This window comes from Ascidiella aspersa, chromosome 2 (genome assembly GCF_963924565.1).
Source record: "Ascidiella aspersa chromosome 2, kaAscAspe10.2, whole genome shotgun sequence".
NCBI lineage: Eukaryota > Metazoa > Chordata > Ascidiacea > Phlebobranchia > Ascidiidae > Ascidiella > Ascidiella aspersa.
The window spans coordinates 11,554,021-11,577,195 of NC_139448.1; the positions used below are offsets into that span (position 1 = coordinate 11,554,021).

General features: G+C 36.4%; 5 protein-coding genes across 5 annotated transcripts; 4 read left to right on the forward strand and 1 right to left on the reverse strand.

Annotated features, from left to right (window-relative positions):
- Positions 1–355: 355 nt before the first annotated feature.
- LOC146163657 (striatin-interacting protein 1 homolog) lies at positions 356–10,145 on the reverse strand. The gene is made up of 17 exons (XM_083381075.1): positions 9,924–10,145; positions 9,339–9,432; positions 8,880–9,038; positions 8,140–8,318; positions 7,946–8,073; positions 7,438–7,617; positions 7,043–7,117; positions 6,690–6,872; positions 5,971–6,200; positions 5,420–5,567; positions 4,857–5,020; positions 4,131–4,257; positions 3,644–3,779; positions 3,011–3,150; positions 2,122–2,326; positions 1,120–1,306; positions 356–538 (listed from the first exon to the last, which is right to left on the reverse strand). Exons 1-17 carry the CDS (start codon positions 10,072–10,074, stop codon positions 427–429), a joined length of 2,598 nt encoding a protein of 865 aa, XP_083237201.1. The 5' UTR covers positions 10,075–10,145; the 3' UTR covers positions 356–426.
- A 1,101-nt stretch (positions 10,146–11,246) lies between these two features.
- On the forward strand, positions 11,247–14,806 carry LOC146163658 (ubiquitin conjugation factor E4 B-like). Its single transcript, XM_083381655.1, has one exon. It carries the CDS (start codon positions 11,276–11,278, stop codon positions 14,483–14,485), a length of 3,210 nt encoding a protein of 1,069 aa, XP_083237781.1. The 5' UTR covers positions 11,247–11,275; the 3' UTR covers positions 14,486–14,806.
- A 23-nt stretch (positions 14,807–14,829) lies between these two features.
- Positions 14,830–15,270, forward strand: LOC146163659 (glutamyl-tRNA(Gln) amidotransferase subunit C, mitochondrial-like). Its single transcript, XM_083381657.1, has one exon. It carries the CDS (start codon positions 14,830–14,832, stop codon positions 15,268–15,270), a length of 441 nt encoding a protein of 146 aa, XP_083237783.1.
- A 205-nt stretch (positions 15,271–15,475) lies between these two features.
- On the forward strand, positions 15,476–17,963 carry LOC146163660 (serine/threonine/tyrosine-interacting-like protein 1). The gene is made up of 7 exons (XM_083381656.1): positions 15,476–15,627; positions 15,907–16,136; positions 16,302–16,424; positions 16,552–16,711; positions 16,803–16,887; positions 17,004–17,157; positions 17,445–17,963. The coding sequence occupies exons 1-7, from the start codon at positions 15,478–15,480 to the stop codon at positions 17,707–17,709; spliced, it is 1,167 nt and encodes a 388-aa protein (XP_083237782.1). The 5' UTR covers positions 15,476–15,477; the 3' UTR covers positions 17,710–17,963.
- A 650-nt stretch (positions 17,964–18,613) lies between these two features.
- Positions 18,614–21,859, forward strand: LOC146163661 (DNA-directed RNA polymerases I, II, and III subunit RPABC1). Its single transcript, XM_083381544.1, has 4 exons — positions 18,614–18,758; positions 20,113–20,287; positions 20,758–20,954; positions 21,463–21,859. The coding sequence occupies exons 1-4, from the start codon at positions 18,702–18,704 to the stop codon at positions 21,664–21,666; spliced, it is 633 nt and encodes a 210-aa protein (XP_083237670.1). The 5' UTR covers positions 18,614–18,701; the 3' UTR covers positions 21,667–21,859.
- Positions 21,860–23,175: the final 1,316 nt, after the last annotated feature.

Genomic DNA, 23,175 nt, shown 5'->3' on the forward strand with positions numbered 1-23,175 from the left:
ATTCTAACTCAAATTGAAATAAGACTAGGGAATATAGTTTATAAAGTTGCCCCAGTGACAATAGTTTACATTGTTGTTCAAGTTTTACATTTAAACCGGAATGTGCCACTTGCATAACAGACCTGAATTTCCACCACCCTCTCCACTTCTGGTAGGATTTTTATTATATACGGGTGCAACAAAAATATAAATATCGAAAAAACAACGTTTGGTTGTGAAAAAGGATGCATGATTGGAACTAAACATTGGGTGGCAATCATGTTACGTCAGAGCGGTATTTTTTATTTTTTATTTTTCGAAAAAAACGTCGCGAAAAATTTCTAAGTTAACAGCACTTATACGAAGAATAAAAGCAGGGACGACTCGCTGGCGCAGAGTAGTACAACAACAGAAAAATATCTCAAATACGAAATCTTGAACGGCCCTTCATTGAACACACGATATCTGAAGTAGCGTGTCCCAGTCGGTTGAAGATTGGTAGACTTCTCTTTCGAGCCAAACGTCGTACGACTTCCGAAATTCTAGCGGCAACTCGACCCTGTAGATAGTCGCGTTATATTATATTAATGAAGTTGAAAATGCAATGAACTTTGGGTGAAAATGTTGTTTTTAGTCTAGTAAGGTGTAGCGTATCACAAACGCAGTTGCCGTAAGTATACGACGCCAGAAAAAAATAAAAAGTAAATCTTAACCAGAATTAGCACGAATTGATCCACAATCATTATTAATAAAATCGAATTAAAAAAAATACATTTGAGTTTTAAAGATAAGGACACCAAGATCGGCATTTTCAAGCTGTTTAATTTACCTACATGTCTGAACATCTGTTTCGACTGAGAAAATAAAACACGCCGCGAGACAAAGACAAAATTAACTGTGTCTTTTCACTAAGTTGAAAATAAATAAAGACATTCGAAACGTTGAAAAATCTACCTACTTCTGTATGGGCTTTGATGTTAAAACAACGTTTCACTACAACCTCCAACCATTATGTCCCAAAATAAGATCAAAACTAGAGCATCATATCTCTCTAATTCGCCAACTGAATAAACAAAATTATCTAAGTCTGCTCTACAGAACCGACGGTCGCATTTAAGGTTAGTTGCCCCTAAGACTCACTCCTCGCCGAGCAGGGTCTGCATGTTGTTGTTGACCGGCTGGTAGTCCTCCGTGGCGCCCGGGGTGCCGACGGGGGAAGTTCCCGGCGCCGAGACGGCCACCTTGTAGCGCCTTGCGTTGAAGCGCTCGACGTAGGCACGCAGAGCACACTCCTCCTGCTGGAAGTCCCACGGGCGTGCGTCCATGTCTGTATTGGAATTCACAGTTTTGTCACGTAAGTCGCATTACCTTTGGCTTGTGCCAGGGATGGCGAACCACTGGGTTATGAGTAGGCCTACAACATTAAAAAAACTAAAAGCATTTTGTTTATCGCTGTAAAGCGTTAAGGGTGGCGATTCTTTAAGAAGGGAAATTAAGAGCTTGCAGACTAAAAATTCTGAAAACCCAAGTTAAGTCATGCTGAAAAGCTTTCTGCTAAACTCCTGTAATCCCCTAAAAATGCTGCAGCATTTGTTGACTATTTAGGTCCTTAATGTTCGTGGGAATCCGAATTGGGCAATCGTCCAAAAACCTTTAACTACCAACCTAGGCAATAACACTTAAAACGACGCAGCAGCAAAGTTTCGCATAAAATAAAAATATAAATAAATATATGACCCACTTGTGCATTTTGTAAGGATTAAGGTCGTGTTTGTGACCCGCGCGATAAAAAGGTTCGCCATCCCTGGCTTAGGCTATACATACAAATATTTACGGCATTTGGTAGTAGTACTAGTTAGAGTTAGATCAATTATATTAATTCAGTTCAATTGCAATTACTCCCTTAAATGTTTCAATTAGATTACCATTGCAATTTACTAAGTTTTTTTTATTGGTGCTGAAATATGGAAAGCAATTCATTTTAAGTATAAACGGTTTTGTTTTGTTTGCAGAGTCTGGTCACCAATATGCAAAAGCCATTCCGAGCAACACATCATTCAATGTAATTTTGTATTTTTTTCGCTCTCCACCAATACAACCAAGCAGTGATTACGAAATCCACTTAAAATTCGAAACACTAACCGTTTCCGAAGGCCCAGTCGTCGTTGAGTCGATGCCGGACCTTCTGGTAGATGGCCGACATCGTCTTCATGTTGTTTTTGCGCCAAGCCCTGCCCAGGAACTTGGTCTGCACCTTGAGCAGCTTGAGCACGTAAAGCTGGAACATTCCCTGGCGGATTTTGAGCGCTCGCTTCAGGATGGGAGCCGACTTGAAAACCACCAGCATCTGTGGGAGGTTAATAGTATTGAATTAAATTGAAAATCGCGCACATATTGATGCATACTGTGTGGGGCGATTTGTATCGTTTTATACTATCAGAAGAGAAATCCTCATGTTTAAGCACATGTTTTTTCACAAGACTACAATTTAATGGAAAATTTGAGGTCTACAAATTATTTTTATTGGGAGACTAACAATTAAAATCTTAAGTACAGGATTTCCTTTTTATAACATAAAAATAATAAATGTACGAGGATGGACAATGGACATGTAGTTTCAAACATTTTGTAGTTTCACACGTTTTGCTATTGTTAATTGACTTTATGAAAAGCACACAAATTTCGAATTACACGACATCATTTAATCTTGGAAAAAATATACTTGACAACAAATGTCCAAACAAATGCAAAATACGTAATAAGAATACCAAAAGCCCATACAGAAGTAGGTATCATTTTGAACGTTTCGAAAAACTCTTTATTTATTTTCAACATGGAGAGAAGGCACTGATTGTAAGTGTATATATACTTCTGAAGCAGACGTAAGACACCCCGATTTAGATAGTGTATCTTTCCTTGTTTTTGACGTCTGCCTCAGGCGTACATATAAACTTATAATGAGTGCCTTCTCTCTATGTTGAAAATGAATAAAGAGTTATTCGAAACGAGACTTGAAGCGATATGTACACACCATAGTCCTGGAGTGTTTCCACTTGACCAGCTTGTTGAGGATGCGCAGGAGGTTGATACTGGAGAAGAGATTTCGCCAGCAGGGGGCGCTGCTCGTGTCCACGCCCTCGAAGCTCTCAGCCGTCAGTTCCTGCTTTTCGCCTGAAATAATTTGGTTTGTTTACTGGAATGGCTTTTTCGCGAGCAGTTCTGGTTGTTTTGCGAAAGTTGGCTTGGTTTACAGGCTCGTGGTTTGTTTTCGTGTTTTTTGCAAAGAGTATAAAGCGCTGGCCGGTAAAAATGCTGGGTAAAATTTGAAGCATTTTGCAAAACGTTAGGGTAAATTAGAGTAGCCGTTGCTGTAGGTAATGTTAATTAACGATGTAATGCAGTGAAAAAAACTTATTTTCAACATTGTTTTTATCAACAGCAGTTTTTTTTTTAAATGTAAAGCGCTGTAGTTAAAATACACAAACAGAACGAGATAAAGTTTCTTTTTTTAAAGAAGTTTCCCAATGCTACTTAGTGATTTAAAGTGTTTTTTTTAACTAAGTCAGCTTGTTTGAGTTTGGTCTTTTAAATTCGGCAAGCATGCGCTCACAACAACACAAATTTACCATTAAACAAACACGTTATGCAAACGCAATATACGTACCGAGAACGCAGGCCGGAAACTCCAGGCATGGAATAGTATTTTTCGTGGTGACGTAAGCCACAATGTTTTGGTTGAAGAACTTCAGAACCAGGGGTATGCAGTTGGCGAAAACGAGGTGTTGGCTCGTGTACTCGAACTAAACAAATAAAAGACTTAGATTTACTCTAATTTAGCATTGTACTTGGGAACACTATGCACGGGTCGATAATGTAGCTTGAAAATGAATAAATCGACGTCATCTAAAGAAATACGATTTGATACGTAGTTGTATACTTATCAGTTATTGACTCAGTTCGATTTAGCATTTGTAATTTGAAAATTTTTAAGGTGTCAGTAAAACGTGACTTAACTTGTTTAGTTAGTTACAAGATTCCATATGGTTGTCCAATTTGGGAAGATATTAAACATACTTGAGTAGGAAAACTTTTTTATCAAACGCTTATGCAGTGTAGACCTAGCACAACTGTATAACAGTTGAATTATGCACCTGGTAAACGTGACTAAGATTGAAGTGCTTAAGGAGGAGCAGCAAAAGTCCCGAAATTGCTTTTACGATGATTTCCCTGTGTCGGTTAACGTCGATTCCGAGCTTCAGTGAAGTCGCAGCAGTGGTTCTGTTTAACAAAAATGCCATACAGTATAGGCAAGATATGGGAAAAATACTAACACAAATATTCCGATGACTTATAGTTAGGTTACTGGGTTAGGTAGCAAAATGTAAGGTTACATGCGCACGCAGTGGTAAGAAAGTTGTGGCCGTGAATTTTATTTTATTACTACGCAGAAAAAAAGATCTAAGATAACGCAAATTAGAGGTTTGACCAGTCAGTAGCAGGACGGTATCAGTTACGGGTTATAGCTAGATGTGCGAGCCATTTAATGCAACAAAATTGGGTTTTATCGAACCAAAAGTGTTTGCACTTTGTATATATCGTGAACACATAAATGCTTTGCGGCCATTTTGGTATTGTACATTACTGGTTTAAACTGCATGTTACATGCCGCTTAAAGATTTATAATTGAATGCAACCTCGCGTAATTAAGCCGTTGTCAGTTCTATAAAACAAGTAATTCCGCTGGATTATTCGGTTCATTTGAGTTCGGCAAATTTGCAACTACCTGCAATATTTAAGCTTTTACAAAGTTATCACGGCAAGGTTTGGGTTCGGTAGCAAACTGTTGCGAGCCGACTTTCACAAAAACCACCACTCACGGCATCTCCTTGGGCAGCACGTCGGAGAGTATGTTGATGGAGTCGTTCTTCGACTTGGCGGTTGGGGCGGCGGCCAGTAGCACCTTGAGCAGTGCGATCATGTATTGTTGCAGGTTGGGCAGCATCGCTTGGTACAAGCGCTCCGTCACCGTGTCTCCTATCACCTGCACGGTAAAAGTATTAGCAATATACAGTCAATTTTCACGCGAGTTTCGCTCACGCTACAATAAATAAACAAGGCTAACTAGAGTTAGAATTTGGTGTTAAGTCAAATTTTGGTTTTTAAATTTCTACAATGTCCGATCGTCCGTACTTGCAACCGGACTAAGTGCACTAGCGCCTCAACAAATTGGCAAATCGAGACATACGCCACTTTACGAAATAAAATATGGTTACACAAAAAAAAAATCAAAACTTTTTAATAATAATTTATAAATAACAATAACTCGTTACTTAATATTAAAAATACAATGTGATTCTCAAGGAAGGATTTAGAAAGAAATCACAAGTTGCACGCATAGTGTGAAAACTAAAAAAAAGAACAAACAATTTGTAACGCTCACTTCTTTCTTGCCGATGGTGAGCGGGCACTTTGTAATTTCCTCCTCCTGTTGTATCTGGAGGTCGGAGAGCGAGGTGTACGTGTGTTTGCGGAGAACCTGGATGCTATCCTGGGTTGGCTGCGGCAGACCGGCCACCGTGGTAAAGTCCCTGAAATTCAGGCCAAATATTATGATTTTAGGACTCTGATAACGCAAAGTCTGATTGTTTTTTGTTCACATTTGACATACTCCAAGGTCTCATGTCAAACGACCACAGCACTACAAACAGTGAGTTAGTCCACTTTGGATGATAAATGTAACCATTTTCTAATGTATGGAGATGTTATTATGCAAAGCGCTCTCATTATAAAAAAGCCCTAATAAAAAAGGCAAAACGGCGAATATAGTTTAGTGCGAAGTTGAGCCCTTAAATTATTCACAAATTGCCATCCAACTTGGATAATAAATGTAAAATTCTAAAACACTGTCTACAATAGTGTTGAGATTGTTGGCACGTTGTATTTCTTATTGCTCTTAAAAGAGTTTGAGAACCACCAGCCTAGTTGGCGTACCCCGGCAGCGGGAACCCGATGAACTTCTGTCGCACGAGGTTCATGAACGCTTCGACGTCCTTCTTGCGAGCCTTGGGCGCCCATGGAAGCCCGGGAGCAACACTGATGCTAGGGATACTGGGATCCTGACTCGCACTCGCCTCCAGCTGCTCCTGCTTAAGCTTGATGAGTTTGGCGGCGATAGCGGCCGTGTCGGTGGTCAGGGTTGGCTCTTTGCCCGGCATCGGAGTCTGTGGAAAGTACACGTGGAGGATGATGTTGTTCTTTCTGCTATAATTCGCGCGAATTGGGGCTGTTGATTGCTAACTATTATTGTACATTTTTCATTGGCTAATAACTTTCTTGTATCAATGCACAACTTCTCAACTATTTCTACTGTAGAGTGCGTTTTTTTTGTCTAAATATTCTAGAAACCGGTTCTTAAAAATCTAATTAAAAAACAAACTGCACAAAGGGAAACGCTTGATACACTTTACCCAGGAAAACTATGCCGCAAACATACCTTTTACATTTCATAAAGCCTAATGCACTCAATTGCTTATCCTGTGATTATGTCCTAATAAAGTTCATTAATCTTATACATTCAAGCAATACAACAAAGTGTCATCCAAATTTAAATTTAAAATGCTGTGTGAAAGAAAACATATTGCATAGTGCTGCAATTTCAACAGTAAAGGAATTAGGCTCAGTTAATTTACATCAGAATTCAAAGAACTTACTCCTACAGGAGCCGGTGTTGGTGCGGGAGTGTCATTTAAATCAACTGCAGAAGATTGTGGAATGCCATTCGTAATGTCCAGTACAATCTCGGTGGCAACACTAGATTGGTTTGCACTCGTTTCTTCTCCAACACTTTCTTCCAGTGGTGCATCAATACTTGTTACCTTTTCTTCTTCAAACGGCTGGAATTTAGCAAAAGTTATAACTCATAATATTTTAAGACATTTGACTCAACAAAAGTTTCACAAATATGTTTAGATATTATATATTTTTTCCTGGTTTTAAACAACCACTTTCTTTATTAAGTGTTACATTTGTACTAATAAAAATAAATCCTAACATGAGATATTACTTGGTCATCAGCAGCAATCTTTGATGAGTCAACTTCCACTTCAGTGCTTTCAGAATCAAATTCATATAGGACACTCTAAAGATGGTAATAAATACTATGTATACCTTGAAATACTCTACATTTGTCAATAAACTTGTACCAAACCGACATTAAAAATTATAAAAATTTTTTTCAAATTTTCTGACATAAATTACATTAATTTTGCCATGGCCTAATTTAGAAAATTCCAAAAAAAGGTTCATTTAACACAAAAGTATTGTCAAATTTTGGGCCATTTATCCTATTTTAGGCTATTTTAACTAGATAAATGCGTAATTTTTTCAATTCAAAGGCATAATGACTGCCATGGGTTGGAACTATTAACAATGGAAGTTTGTGACAGAAACAAAACCCACCCGTCTTCCCCTCTTTTTTCCCACTCCACCTTCAAGAAGATCTGTTGCTGATGTGGGTGGAACTGATGCTTCCATATTTCTTACAATTTCGATTGGGTTTTCGTTAATCACTTTCAGGCCTGCTTCACGGCGTAGCCCGTTCTTGGTGTTGTTTATTTGTTCAAATCCACCAAGGATCGTCTATTTAAAAAAAAATATATATTTTTAATATTAAAAAATCTATTTATTTAATTGGCAAAAAAAAATACAATTATAAGGCCAAAACAAGATAGTATATATTTAATAAAGTGGTAAAGCAATAACTCCAAATCAGTGGGTAAGGACAAAGCTGTGAGAAATCAATGTTGCTAAGTGACAGATATACCAAATTTGTCTATGATTTTAATGATTTGTTCATTTAAAAAAGTAAATAACTTTGTACAGAATTGTTATACAAAGATTTTGAATTTGTGTTTCTCCAAGGTTTGATTACTCAAGTCAATAATTCGGTAAACAATCAAACACTTACAAGAAGCAGTTTCCACAACAGTAACAGTAGTTTTTTCATTGGGAGTGTTGAAGAGGTTTGCGAACAGAACTTTGGGATAGCATTAAAAAGCACAATGACCAATGGTTCATTTTCATTCAGGCTCTGGTCTATATAAAGGTCAACATTGTTTAAAGGTTTCTTGTTTATATGACATTCTTATAACTCTTAGTTACCCAGTTCATGATGCAAGTCTTTTCTCAATTTCTGCTGCTGCTCAGTGTCATTGTCATTTTTTCTTCGAATAGTTTCCAACATTGTGTATAAAATACTAATAGTGTATCTCAACATCTTACTGTCCTCCAGTGACATAACACTTGCCTTTTTTTCAACAGCTAAATCCATGTTTGTCACACTAAAAACATTATTTAATTAAATTATTTTTATATTAGAAAAATATATTTTAACATAAAGCAGCCATAAATCCTGTTAATGCTTGTTACTAAATTATAATTAAATTTTAATTGTAGAAATTATACCAGGGCTGCGGAGTCGGTTAAAAATAACCCGAGTCCAACTCCGGCCAAAAAACTAAACCCGAGTCCGACTCCGGTCAAAAGTGGGATTTTGTCGAGTCCCGCGTCTGGCCCGGACACTGCAGCCTGTATTTCACCAATTTACGTAACTAAAATAACGTGGATAATCAGCAATCCACTTAATATGGGGGGTCGTATAATTCATTCACTCACAATACATGGTTGGGAAAAATTCCGCCATATAATATTCCACCTTTACAATTTCCATCTGGCGGCCATATCAGTTTTAAAATTCGGTACTGCACATGCGCATGTCGGACTCGGGACTCGGGTAGTTTTACAAAGTCTTACTAGAGTCCCGAGTCCCGAGTCCGTCTCCGCAGCCCTGAATTATACCACATTAAAAATACCATAAATGATTTTTAATTGTAAGCACATACTTCATCTCCATAAGAAGGAGGTCCTGGATCATTGTGAAGATGCCAAGTTTATATAAAAGAAAACAGTTTTCTTTGCAAACTCTCTTTTGCAAAGCAACATCATTGGTTTCACCATAGGCACCTTGCACGAGGTAAAGGAGCCAAGTTGTAGCAACAATTCTAGAAATACCAAGTTTTTTTGTTACTTAAAAAACATTAATTTAGCTTATCAGCATCATGGTTTAAAAATAGTCAGTGCTTCTCTGCAAGGCATATTTACATAAGTGGGTGAAACAAACAAATATCAAGTTACTACTGGTAAACAACATGATGATAGTATGACAGTAATATTGCTCACTATATCTTAACCTTATTATTTTCACGATACAGTTTTGTAAAACAATTCTAACATATTTGTGAAAGCATTATGGAATATTACTATGATTTTGGTAAATTGTTTTTGCAGATCAAATAAATTACCTTTCATCTCTGCTTGAAAACTCCAGCACTTGTACTATGTGTTGTACTATTGAAGTCCGTTGAGATTCATTTAATTCTCCCCAACTAGATAACTCTAAAACATAAACAAGTACAGTTTTATTTTACCATCCTATCATAGCCTATTTTAGTAGCTCATGCGCTAAAACTATATAATAGCATCAAGCTTATAATAATTAGCTTCCAATTGACATTTAAAATTTAGTTAGGGTAATAATCAACAAACTTTGGTTATTGTACAGGGAGGGGTTTATGCAGCCTAAAATTATGCGGCTGTCATCAAGTTAAAATGTTAAATTAGATAAAACTTGAGCAGCAGTACACTTCCCCCGTGGCTAAGCGCATTTCCTGGGGACTTTCCATTAAATGCACAGCTGTGAAACTTTCTGAGATTAAATTCCTGTGCAAGGCAAACTTTCCAACCTGCTAGTAATTAAGCTACATGAAAACTTTGGACTTTACCGGACTAAACAATGTGGTTTTATATAATAGTGCATTTAACAGTAAATAAACATAACAGACAAAAATCAAAGTAACAAATATGTACAACAGTTTGTTTTAACAAACCTTTTTCCACGAGTAATTTATTAAAGTTCTTTAAATTTTCATCAAATTCAGCTTCTTCGGTGTAAGTGTATAATTCACTTATTTCATTTTCATAAGCATCACAGTCGTCATATCTAAACTCCAAATCGACATCAAACTCTTGGTTTGCCATTATCTCATTACAAATTAATTTACACTAGCCGACATCTTAAATAAATTAAATATGTTTTGAATATCTTATGAACAAACAATTCCATTTGTCTTTTCAGCAAATATAGTTGCTTTTACACCTACATTCATCTTACTAATATACTCAAGTAAGCGGAACGGATTTCCCTTCAAAAAAATTTGCTAAAAACTGAAATAAAATCAAAATCGCATTTTGAAGAGGAAATCATTACTTTTTAATTTTTTTAAGTGACTGTAATAAAATGTAATCAGATCTGTAGGTTAACAGGTGTTTATACCTGCAAGTTTCTATAGAAACTTGATCATATCTGCAAGTTTTACATATATGATGAAGTTATAAGAACACGCTATACAACTTTACATTTATCATTATTTTTCATTAAATTTGACGTAAATTTTGGCAGGAACTGCAAGCAAGTTTCAATTTTTCAAATTTATTGTTTGTTTGTGCGCATTTTCGTATACTTAGCAGTTTGGATGACACGGCATTACAGCGAAAACCTGACGTAATGACAACAGCGATCAGCTGGGTGGCGTCTTGCTTATGAATATAATTATGGTAACCAACAAAACAAAGAGTCCCATCTGTTAACAGTGGCGGCCTTGTAAGAAGATCCTTGAAGTGTGTGACCGCTGTCTTGCTGTGTATTTAGTAATAATTTAAGGTGTTTGAATTTGTTTAACAGCTTGTATGGTTTAGTTAGAAATTGTATTATCATTTAAACTATATACGAAAACGTGCATAAACCAAAAAATTCAAATTTCATATTTGGTGAAAGTGTGTTTTACAGATATATTCTATATGTGCTGCTGTTATATGGCGAAATATAATAGTGTGAAAAAGTGTTGTGTGACCTAAACGCACTATAGCACCTTATTCACTCTTAATAACTTGATTTAGTTTTTTCAGTATATATTGATATTATTTGTTTACCTTAACATTGTTCACATAAAACAGTTAACTTAAAAGTTTTTTCCTTTTTTGGATTTTTAAATATTTTGCCAATAACAATAAAAATCTGTTGCCAATATCAAAATTGGTATTTACTCTAGTGAATTTGCAAATGATTACAACACTTCCCATTTTTTATTAAATTCACAAATCTATTAACAATTAATTCTTAATAATATTTTATCTTATGGTTTTGTAGGCATTTATAAAGCAATTAAATTTACTCAAGAAAATGAGTGAAAACGAATTAACTCCCGAAGAAATCCGACAAAAAAGGTTGGCACGCCTTTCGAAAGGCAGAGAAAATCGATCGTCTGACATGTCTGTGTCAAGTGATTCAACAACAAATTCACAAGTTTCCTGTCTTTCTCCCAAGCAAAAAATTGCAAGGCCATCAGAAGGAAATGGCGGGGATGTACAATCTGCAAATAATGGAACAAGCATGGTTATATCAGATATGGCCATGGAACTTTCAAAAACTGCCGACACAAACATAGAAATTGAAGATGAAAGTTTAATGTCTGTGGATCCAATAATTTCAATTGAAGTTGATAAAGATATCAATAAAATAAAAATAGCAAAGATGTATGAAGGATTAAGCAAGATATTTTCCCTGTCTGCTGATAACGACGGATTGCCCAATTTAAAAGACATTTCAGATAAACTGTATGAAAGTGATCAATGGAATCCTCCTGTCTTAGCAAGTGTAATCTCAGATCTTTTGAATACATGCATTATGCATGTTGCTTGTGGTGTGTTAGAAGTAGTTCCATTAAATCTGCATGAAGAATCTTTTACCAATGAACAGTTAATACTGAGCTACCTAATACAATGCTATGAAGAAGCCTGTAACATTACAACTGTTCCGGCCAACATAGTGGTAGAAGTTCGACGTCAGTGTGTTTCCAACATAATTATGCTAATCAAGGGATACTTTGGCGGCCAGGGTTTCGCCTTATCAGTTGTCCAAAGTTTATCAAAGAAAATTCTTGAACAAACAATATTTCATGATATTTTAAGAGCTTTAGTTTTGGAGGCAGAAGACAGAGACTGTTTGGACTTGATTTTCGAGGAAGTTTTGCTTTACATTAGGTCCGCAGCAGCAGATGCATCAATTGCTGATGATGACCACCTGTCACCAGTGTCTGCACTGGCACAGCTCTGCCAGATCACAAGCAGAAAGAATGCGCGTGAACGCCCCATTTGCACCCTGCTAGTAAACATGAAGAACTTTTTACCTGTTACCGTATCAAGTGCAGCTGGTCTCGAAATTCAGGCACTTTCCTTCCTTGGCCCATTTTTGTCCATGTCTGTTTTTGCACAGGATGACGAGAAAATAGCATCCAAATATCTCAGCAACCCAGCTACATCAAAGGAAAGTCAAAAATTTCTTGTCAACCATCTGCAGGGTCAACTGGCAAAAGTCAGGGATGAGCAATTCAAGGTCTTCCACAATCTTTTATTGAATGTCAAGTCACGGGACTTTGCAGTGCAGTTTTTTTCAACTGCTCTTAAGAAAAATGAGAAGTGGGCACAGTTTCAAGCTGATGAAACTCAGCTTGCTAAATCAGGGTTTATGATGAACATTCTCTGTGTCTTGCAAAGGCTTTCCCTAAAAATCAGTGTTGAAAAAGTAGAGCCTTTCTACATTTATAGTAACTTAAGCAGGGTGAGCATTTCTGGCCAAACTCGAATTAAGGCTACATCAGATGAGGTGGAAAAGTGGGAATCAGAAAGATCGCAAACTATGGAGAGCCCAAAATTTCCCACAGAGTGCTTCTTTCTTACTATGCAAGCACATCACCTCTCACTTTTGCAAACCGCCCGCATCTTTTTGAGAAAGCTTAGGGGAATTCATGATTTACAGTCTATGATTACACAGGTTGAATCAACTGAAGCAAAGTGGAAAAACACTCCACAGGAAACCAGGAACAAGACAATGCTTAAAAGGTGTAAACAGCAACTGTCTACCTTGCACAAAGAAAGAACTTGTTATCACATTGGGTTGTATGACGATAACTTACTTGGTCATTGTCTGGAGTATTATGCATCATTTATCAAATATTTATTTGCACTTGCATGTCCAAACAAAAACATCAATGACCTCTCATTACCATTGCCCGAGGAGGTGCAACCACTTTTTGCAATGCTGCCTGAGTTCTATGTGGAAGACATTGCCGAAGCCCTGCTTTTTGTTCTTCAGTATGCTACTGGGGCACTCCATCACCTCTCAAGAAGCGAATTTGCTACCTTTTTGATTGTATTTGTGTGTTCCCCTAACTACTTTACCAACCCTTACCTAGTCGCAAAATTGGTTGAAGTAATGTTTGTATTAAACCCAAGCATACAGCCCAAAGCACAACCGTTGTATGAGATGTTCGAAAGCCACCCACTGGCTGTAAAACATCTGGCTTCATCCTTGATGAAATTTTATGCTGAGATTGAAACAACAGGCAGCAGTAATGAATTTTATGACAAGTTTGGCATCCGGTATCACATATCAATCATTTTTAAAGGACTGTGGCACAATCCCGAATATCAGGATGCTATTGTCGAAGAGAGTCGCTCTGGGCATGAGTTCGTGCGCTTTGTAAATATGCTGATAAACGATACTACATTTTTGCTAGACGAAAGTCTCGATTCCCTCAAGCAAATTCACGAAGCACAAGAAGCCATGAAAGACCAAGCAGCATGGAACGCCCTTCCGGCTGAAAGGCGTACAAGCCGCGAACGTCAACTGCAGCAAGACGAGAGGCAGTGCAAATCTTATCTGATTCTTACAAACGAAACCCTTGAAATGTTGCACTACCTCACCAAGTTGGCCCAGGCTCCCTTTTTGCGCCCTGAACTTGGTGACCGAATTGCCACTATGCTAAATTTTAATCTGCAGCAACTCTGTGGGCCGAAATGCAAAGACCTAAAGGTGCAAAATCCGGAAAAATATGGATTTGAACCTAAAAAGTGGTTGGAGAGGCTGACAGATCTGTACACAAACCTTGACGGACCAGAATTTATTACATATGTTGCAAGCGACCAGCGTTCCTATTCAAAAGAGCTATTTGAAACTGCAATCGCACGAATTGAGAAACTGGGCATCAAAACCCGCTTCGAACTCAGCGAATTTCAGCATTTTGCAGATCAGGTGCATGCTGAGTTTATTAAACTTAACAAAACTGAGGTGGACTACGGAGAGATTCCCGATGAGTTTAGGGATCCACTGATGGACACTCTGATGCGCGATCCTGTATGCCTGCCCACGAGTGGAAACATAATGGACCGTGGTATTATAATGAGGCACTTGCTTAACTCCTCAACTGATCCTTTTAACCGCCAAGAATTGAAACCAGAAATGCTTGTGCCTGATTCAGAGTTGCGCAAAAGAATCAACAGTTGGATCGCCGAGAAGGAATCTGGATCAAATGAAAATAACAAAATGTCCTAACTTATTTAAGCACTCAAATTTTTGTTTTTGTGAAATGTACTGTGTTGAAACTCCTCAAGTTGATGTTACCAAAAATGCACCTAGCCATATGTACCCTTTAACTATAATAAAATAACTGTAACTATTTTTTCGTAACAATTTCTTAATGTTAAAGTGTAACCATATTTATCTGTTTAAGACAATACTTTAAAAATGTAATTCATTTATTTTTTGCTTCAAGTTCCAGTTAAACTAATATGTAAAAATGTTTTTCACCTAACTTGTTTTCTGCTTTCATCCAGAACCTAAAATTATATATTTAAAAATGTGTTCTATGTTTAGGTGCCTGCATAGGTAAATAGGTAATGCTGTCTACCCGGCTTCCAAGATTAATTTGCGCTTCACAAAGTATGCCTTCAATAAAACATTTGTTTTTCAAACGGGATATAAAAACCAAATATGTACCTTTGGCACCTCATGTGATGGGAAATGCGTCTCAGCCCGAAATAGAACTAAAAAACGAAGATTTCATCCAGCTTCAAAGACTGTCACTTCTTCAATTTAAGAACAATGAAAGTGAAATCAAATCATTAAAAGAAACAATACAATGGGCTAGGACACTAAACAATGTAAATACTGAAGGTGTTGAACCTATGGTTACAGTTTTAGAAGACACTTCCCTTTATCTTCGTGAAGATAAGGTTACAGATTTTGGGAGCACTAAAGACATAATGTCCAATGCCAAAGTAGTTTTTGAAGACTACTTTTCGGCCCCTCCTGGCAACATTGTATTGTCCGATGATTAAATAAATTTTTAATGTTTAGTTTATAAATGTGGTTAATACACACTGGGATATATCACGGCGAGATAAATAATAGTGTATTTTATAACATAAATAGCCGTGACTCGAAAATATTTTTTATCTGAACTAATTTGATATGAGTGGATACTGCAGAGACTAACTTTTCTGTGTTGCCTTTAGATATGATGAAATGTTTAGCATAAAAATGCAATGGGCTCAGGAGGTTCCAAAAAGCTCAGGTCGATCAGTGTCTCATCTGTTGACAAAAAGACCGAAGACTCCCTAAAATATCCAAGATCGAGCAGCGTCCCCTCAAACCTTGGATCACAGAAACAAAGGCATATTTATGCACCAGCAAATGTTAGTATGTACTTTCAGTAGATGTTTACCCAACATTACTACATATTGAAACATGTAGGTTGTAGGTTTGCTATATAAAAACACCTACTGTAGTTTGTTTTAGTTTAGGAGAGAAATGCTGGCCAATTTAACTGCCAACTTTAATATTTACTCAACCTATTGTAACACAAGACTTCCCTGCAGTGCTACAAAAGAACACATTGAAATCTTAATGATTTGCTAGTTAATAATTTGCCAACTGCCAATTGTTGCTTTGAAAAGAAAATCATATATTTTTAGGGCTTCTTTTTAAGTCACATCGAAGATAAGATGGAAGGCAACGATTCAAAAGAATTTGTGTTTCATGTTTCAAAAAATGTAAAACCACCTGAGAAAGTCAATGCGAATGGCTTACCTGTTGGTGATTCTGAATGGACTGTCACAGAGCTGTATAATATTTTAATTGCTGAATCCTGGTTGGGAAAAGCACAACTGCATAGGCTGAACTACCTCCTGTTAATTGACTGCAGGTAAACAAAGATTTATTTTTTTCAGTATTTACAGGTTGGAATGTGTTTTAATGTGAACAGGTAACAGATTTCATTGTTATTGTTTTGCATCTTATTATGTTCAAAACAATTATTATTTATGGTGTCTTTGTGTTGAAATTTTCGCAAATTGACCCAAATTTTCAGAAATGAAGAGGAATACAAAGAAAATCATGTGATCACCGCAAAGCATCATTCTTGCCTGACTTCAGAGTTTGGCTGTCTATTGGAAGTTTCAGGGCAGTTGGAATCATTTGACATGGTTGTTCTGTAAGCAACAGTATGTTTTCCATACAGGCAGCTTTAATAGATTTTTTGTAAATAGTTTATGTTAATATGTAAATGTTTTGTTTATTTCAAAAAAAAAAATTGGTTTCTGCAAAAACATATTGTGCAGATACAATGATGATAATGGATATGTAGGAAATTCTCTTCAAGCCAGAAATGTTTCATTTTGCATGCTGAACTCTGCGTTTAAAACTTTTTATCGCAAGTATCCATTTCTATGCACATCTGAAACAGTAGCCACAATCGAGCAAAGAACAAAAAGTATAAAGGTAAATATGTAACATGTCATTGAAAGATCGAATTATTCCCCAAGTTTGATTTGCTGTTTGTTAAGTCACTTTATTTTCTAATTCTGTTCAGACATGGCCATCTGAAGTATTAGAAGGTCAATTGTATCAATCCGCTGCTACACATGTTGCAGACTGCAATATTATGGTAAAATTAGGTGAGATTTCTTCCCCATTTTGTGTATTGTATATACAGTAGTTCAGATGTAATAATTATGCTGCTTGTAGACTGTTCCATCATATAATAATATCTAAACATTACATTATACTACAGGCATTACTCATATTATAAACATCACTTTGGATAAGCCCAATTCATTCCCGGACACCATTAAATATATGACGGTGAGACTCAAAGACGAAGCACATGTAAATCTTTCATCTTGGATTCCAAAGTCAACGAAATTCATATCAGATGCTCTAAGCAGGTATTTAGGTTACCTTGGTATACAGGCCTTAATTTGTAAACAAATGTCAGACAAGGAAATCTCTAAAAATAGCTTCTGGGTACTAAATGTATTGTGTTATGTCAATGCTTTGCCTATCGTATTAAAATATATTCTGAAAGGGTGTTGATAGCCCAAAATTATTGTATGGTAATAGTTAATAAAAAAGGAATAGTTTAGAAAGATGGCCAAGGCCTCTAAAAATACAATGTATTATAGTCAAAATTACTACAAAGTATTGAAATATTCACTCATGCTTACAATATAAGTGATATTATTATTTTTCCTAGTACGCCGAAAGATGGCCAAAATCGGGTACTTGTTCACTGCAACCTTGGAAGAAGCCGGAGCTCCACAATTGTTATAGGATATTTGATGGAGGCCAAGCATTGGTCATTGAAAGATGCTTGTGACTGGTTAAAAGACTGTAGACCGACTGTCCAACCAAACGTTGGTTTTCTCAATCAGCTGGTTAACTATGAGGTTAAAGTTTTTGGAAAAAAACTTTCCGAGTTCAATGATCTGCATATTTAATCTTTGTTGTTACCATTTTACATAGTTCCATTTGATTATTTTTTATACCTTATATTCGTTTATCTTAGCAAGCACTTACACATCATATATTTTTTTAAATAGTACTGCACTGTAATAATCATATTTTTGCACTGTACTAATTTTATTAGCTCAAAACGTTTTATAGTTATTTGATTTATATTATAGCTGTCTTATATTTTAGTTGTTTGATGTAGCTTCAAAATATTGAAATGCAGAATTATCGTAACTATTGGCTTTTTTATATGTGAGAGAATAAAAGTTCCTTCTTTTAATAATGTTTAAAGATATTAAAGATATGCTTTTCAGTAGTTACTCGAATGGTTTGTTATTCATGTTGCAGTTCTGTGTCGTAAAGTATAGAGTTTATTTTTTGTTTGTACTCGTGGTGCTCAGTTGACAATCTGCACCTTGCAACAATCCGTAGCCATTACGTTAATTCATACAGCCTTTTTATTGATTTTTCATAAACGGCTTCTAGCTAACTTCAAATACATTCAAATATTCAACATGTCTCTTTATTTGAAAGCAAAGTCGTGTATATCCACAAAAGGTCCTTAACATATTTATAACTTTCAGATGTAGATGATGAGTCCATTTTGCTTACCTTTCAATAAAATGTTTTTAAACGATGATAAGATAAATTACCTGAAATAGTGAAACCGCCGTTACGTCAGGTGAAAATTTAGATATAGCGTTATTCAATTTTTTCGAATAGAGCAATTCCTCATAAAATAATTTCATTCCGGGTTATACTTGAATTGAATTGTGGTTTTTAATATTACATGTCAAAGAATAAATAATTTACAAAAGGAGCCTCAAAGTAACGTCACGGTTGATCACTTCGGCATGACGAACTCCTTTTTGCTTTCCATTAGGGGTTAGGTTGTATTTCCCTAATAGATGTGGTCGACGTGTGTTTTATTAGAAAGCCAGTAGTTTTCAACCTGTAGATTAAGTGCCATACGCTCACGATGGATGACGAAGCGGAAACTTACCGACTGTGGAGAATTCGAAAGACTGTAATGCAGGTATACTACGTCATGCAGTTAGATTACCTCGCGAATTAGTCTGTATGTAATTGGCACGTCATTTATGTCGTGTTGCCTTTTGACGTAAATCAACAGAATACGTTTACTCCAAAAGCTTTACAAGAATATCTGTTCCTCCCATAAAAAACACGAAAATTAGCGGTGGTTTCATGTTGTTATAACAGTGTAAATTGTTGAATTACACCATATGACCAGGTAACTAGGTATAAAAAATAAATTTGCGCTGGTCTAGAAAACGAGATTTGCAACACAATAGGAGATTAAATATAATTATAATACTTGACTCGCACCCAAATCCAAGCCCTAACTCACACCCTAATCTAAATACTGTTAGCACAATATACCTCCGGGCAAAATGTGAGAAGATTCTAGACCAGACCTGGGCAACATACGGCCCGCGGGCCAGATCCAGCTCGCCAAGCAGTTTAATCTGACCCGCGGCTTATTTTCCTTAAAATACATAGGCTAAGCGAAAACAAGGGTTTCTGCATGCTTGGTTGTATCGTTAGCACTTTTTCCGGGGACGGATCTAGTTATGATCCCGCCAAATTCGATTTTTAGCCTGTTTTAAATTCTAAAACGGAAATTGTTTACGCGCTTGGCGTGAATCTCTTCTGTCTTTCTCGTACGTTCCCTGCGATTTTTGGCAACTTTAAAGACAAATAGCACTCTCTCCAACGAAAGTTTAACAAACTGAGCCTAATATTTGTATATTTTCGCGCGTTGAAAGTATTTCGTCTTTAGAATATGTACGAAATGGCGACTGTTTTCCAAACTCTGAAATATACCGATTTACCTTTTGTCAACCTAATTTAGTTAATGCCATGTTTTTTAGCCTAACCTTCAAGTCACCCCACAACTTGATTAACGCCAATATATCAAGCAGTGTACTTTTTTTTTGTCTGTGCACAATGCTTTACGACCCCCTCTAAATCTAAACTAAAGTTTGCATTTTAAAACCAATATAGCAATTTTTTGTGCTTTGCGCGACGTCTTGGGGCATTTTTAAATTCATTTAAACTGCACATTAATGCACAACTCCAAACATAATAACAAATTCGTCAGCTTAGTTGTTTTATAGTTGTATGACGATATATAAATTCTCATGCGGCCCGCGGTGAAAAATAATTGCCCACCCCTGTTCTAGACTATGGCCAATAAATCTCTGTCAAGGGTTTTCATTTTGTTTAATGTGAAAATAGAAAGTCAATATTCCCATAAAAATATCTTTTTTTCATAAAGTCTTTGCTTGGCAAATTTATAATCATTTCATTACAAACTTAATTTAAAAGCAATTTTGGCAGAAATATAAAAAAAAAACATTTTTTTACAGTTGTGTCATGATCGAGGTTACCTGGTGACTCAGCATGAGCTGGATCAATCTTTGGAAGAATTCAAAGATGAATTTGGTGACAAGCCAAGCGAGAGAAAGCCCGGAAGACAAGATCTCACCATTCTCGTTGCTCACAATGATGACCCAACTGATCAAATGTTTGTGTTTTTCCCAGGTGATCTTGAGTAATCTGGTTTAATATTTGTTTATGCATGACTTTTTGCTGTTTTTAAGGGAAATATTAAATAAGGCAAATATGTACTCAGTAGCCATTTTTGTTACAGACATCAATTTTTTTATAACATTAAATGCGTGTATTCAGCCCTTTGTAGTTTTAAGATCCCTTAGTTTTTGTTCTGTTCTGACATATTTTGGTTCTGTTCTGACATCATTTTCCAATTAAAAAATATTCTTTAATAAAAATGTAATATGTACATAAAGTTATCTAGAAAAGGGGAATTTTTCTCTATTTCACAGTTTTGTGTTGACTTTGTTGGTTCTGTTCTGACATCATTTTCCAATTAAAAAATATTCTTTAATAAAAATGTAATATGTACATAAAGTTATCTAGAAAAGGGGAATTTTTCTCTATTTCACAGTTTTGTGTTGACTTTGTAAGCATTGCTTTGTTGATTCGTTTTTTAGAGGAACCCAAAGTTGGGGTGAAAACCATCAAAACCTACTGCCAGAGAATGCAGGAAGAAAACATACAAAGGGCTGTAATCGTTGTCCAACAGAGCATGACACCTTCAGCCAAGCAATCACTGTTTGACATGGCGCCAAAGTACATCCTTGAACAGTTTTTAGAGCAAGAGTTGCTTATCAACATCACTGAGCATGAGGTCTGTATTATATTCAAATAGTGCTTGAATTAAGCCAAATCATTTAAACCACTATTGCATTAATAACTGAAATGCCCATATTTTGTGTTCAACTAGTTATGGAACGACTTCTTAAATTGGCGTGCAATGTTAGTAACACACCTTACTTAATTGATTAGTTTAGTGTCTGAATTATAAATGGTAAAAAAAACGATGTGTGACTAAACATACACACCCCATTTATTATCAACACTCTTAAACATACACACCCCATTTATTTATCACTCTCCTAAAGCCAAGCTGAAGCACTTTAGGAAGTAAAGAATCTCCCGCAGACAATAAAATGTAAAAAAAAAGATTCTTGTTTTCGTATTAGATAATCTTAAGACTGTTTATAAAAACAGGTAAAACATAAAATCATTGCTTGAATTTTAACAGAAATATATATTTCGCCTACGAGGCATCGTCACTCCTAATGCTGTTCATAATCACAATTCGTACACATGTAAAAAACATCTTTCCTCTCCAGCTTGTACCGGAGCACGTTGTACTGACGCCCGAAGAGAAGCAGGAACTGTTAACGCGCTACAAGCTGAAGGACTTTCAGCTACCGCGTATACAGGCCGGCGACCCGGTGGCCAGGTATTTTGGACTCAAGCGCGGACAAGTGGTCAAGATCGTTCGGCCCAGCGAGACGGCAGGTCGCTATATCACCTATAGGCTCGTGCAGTGATTGACGCAGCATCAAGGTCTACATTTTTACCTGGCTGTTTTGGCTGCACATAGGCCACCTATATGGTGTGTGTGCGTTACAAGGAACAGACTTGGCACGTTTTTGAGAGTATTTGCCGCCCTTTTTGCCGTTGCGCCACGGTTGTTAGCCGTATCTCGCGAAACGCTGTCTCTTTTTTGCAATAAAATTTTCAACTGCCGACTAGCGTACATCTGTTGGCAAGACATTAAGGTTACTTCTCCAAACTAGTATAACAGGCGCTAAATTGAAAGCTCAGTTTAGAAAGTTTTAGGAATTTTCCTAATGATTAATAAAGACATCTAAAGGCATTCTTTTTTCTACATGTATTTCCATAAAGAGGGTTGTCTGACCTTTCGCTCATAGCACTAATAGCTTTATTTCGTTTTAGTTCAAATGACGTACTACGGTCTATATTGCTTTTGCGATTTATTCAACCTACCGGTAAATACCAAAGTGTATTACCAGCCTTTCGATGTTTATTGTGCATTTCAAGCAGTGTGTTTCAACATTTTTTCCGTGGCGACCAAAACACTAAGCTTAGGTATAACAGCAAAAGCATTAGAAATAGAAACCCTTTACTAAACTTTTTAATCACAAGACATTAGCATCAAAAAAAAATTAATTTCATGCTATGATCCATTTATTTGTATTAGTCTGACAGTTTTCTCAAATTTTTAAGAAATCTCGCTCAAAACCAATCTCAATAAATCTAACCATACCTACTGCGGTCGACGATGTTAACAATTATTAAGAAACCTAAATGATTTAACCGTGTATTTTAAAACCTTTATAGGCCAGGGGTGCACAACTTGTGGCCGTTTACTATAACTTTTGCGGCCATGCACGTGGTTAGAAAAATACATGTGTTGGCAGACGTACGTTGATAAAAACTTGTGTCCACCTAATTCCCAAATTCGCATTTTGAAACAGGTTTGAAATTAGCAGGGTTTTCATGCTATGGGCCAGGCAAACATCAGTCTTCAAATGCTGGTCATTGGCTAAGAGCATTGCTACTGTGAGCAGACGGATGTAAATAGTTTTTTATTAAGTAAGTCCGTTTATATCAAGGCGCTATGTACATCAGTGGTTTCCAACCTGTGGGGTCGCCTACAATTTTTCTGGGGTCGCCATAACTTATCACGTTTCTGCTGTTTTGGTACAATTTTTGTATTTTCTTTACAATGACGTCACACGATAAACATGAATGAGTGGATAGCAAAGATAAGGTTGTGTTTCTTCTATACCGAACATAGTTGTTTTTAGCTTGAGGAGCTGCTATTGTAGGTTACAAAGAGTTCAGCAAATAAATATTTACTTTTCGATTCGATGCAATTAAAACCCGACTGTTCAATTTTGTGAGTAAACTTGTTTCCGTTTCAAGCACATGGTTGTGTTTCACGAAATGCCGCGCAATGAGCATAATAAAAACGAAACATCGTAAATCGCATAGAAGTAAAACATGACGGTTATCTTCTGCAAAGTGAAGTC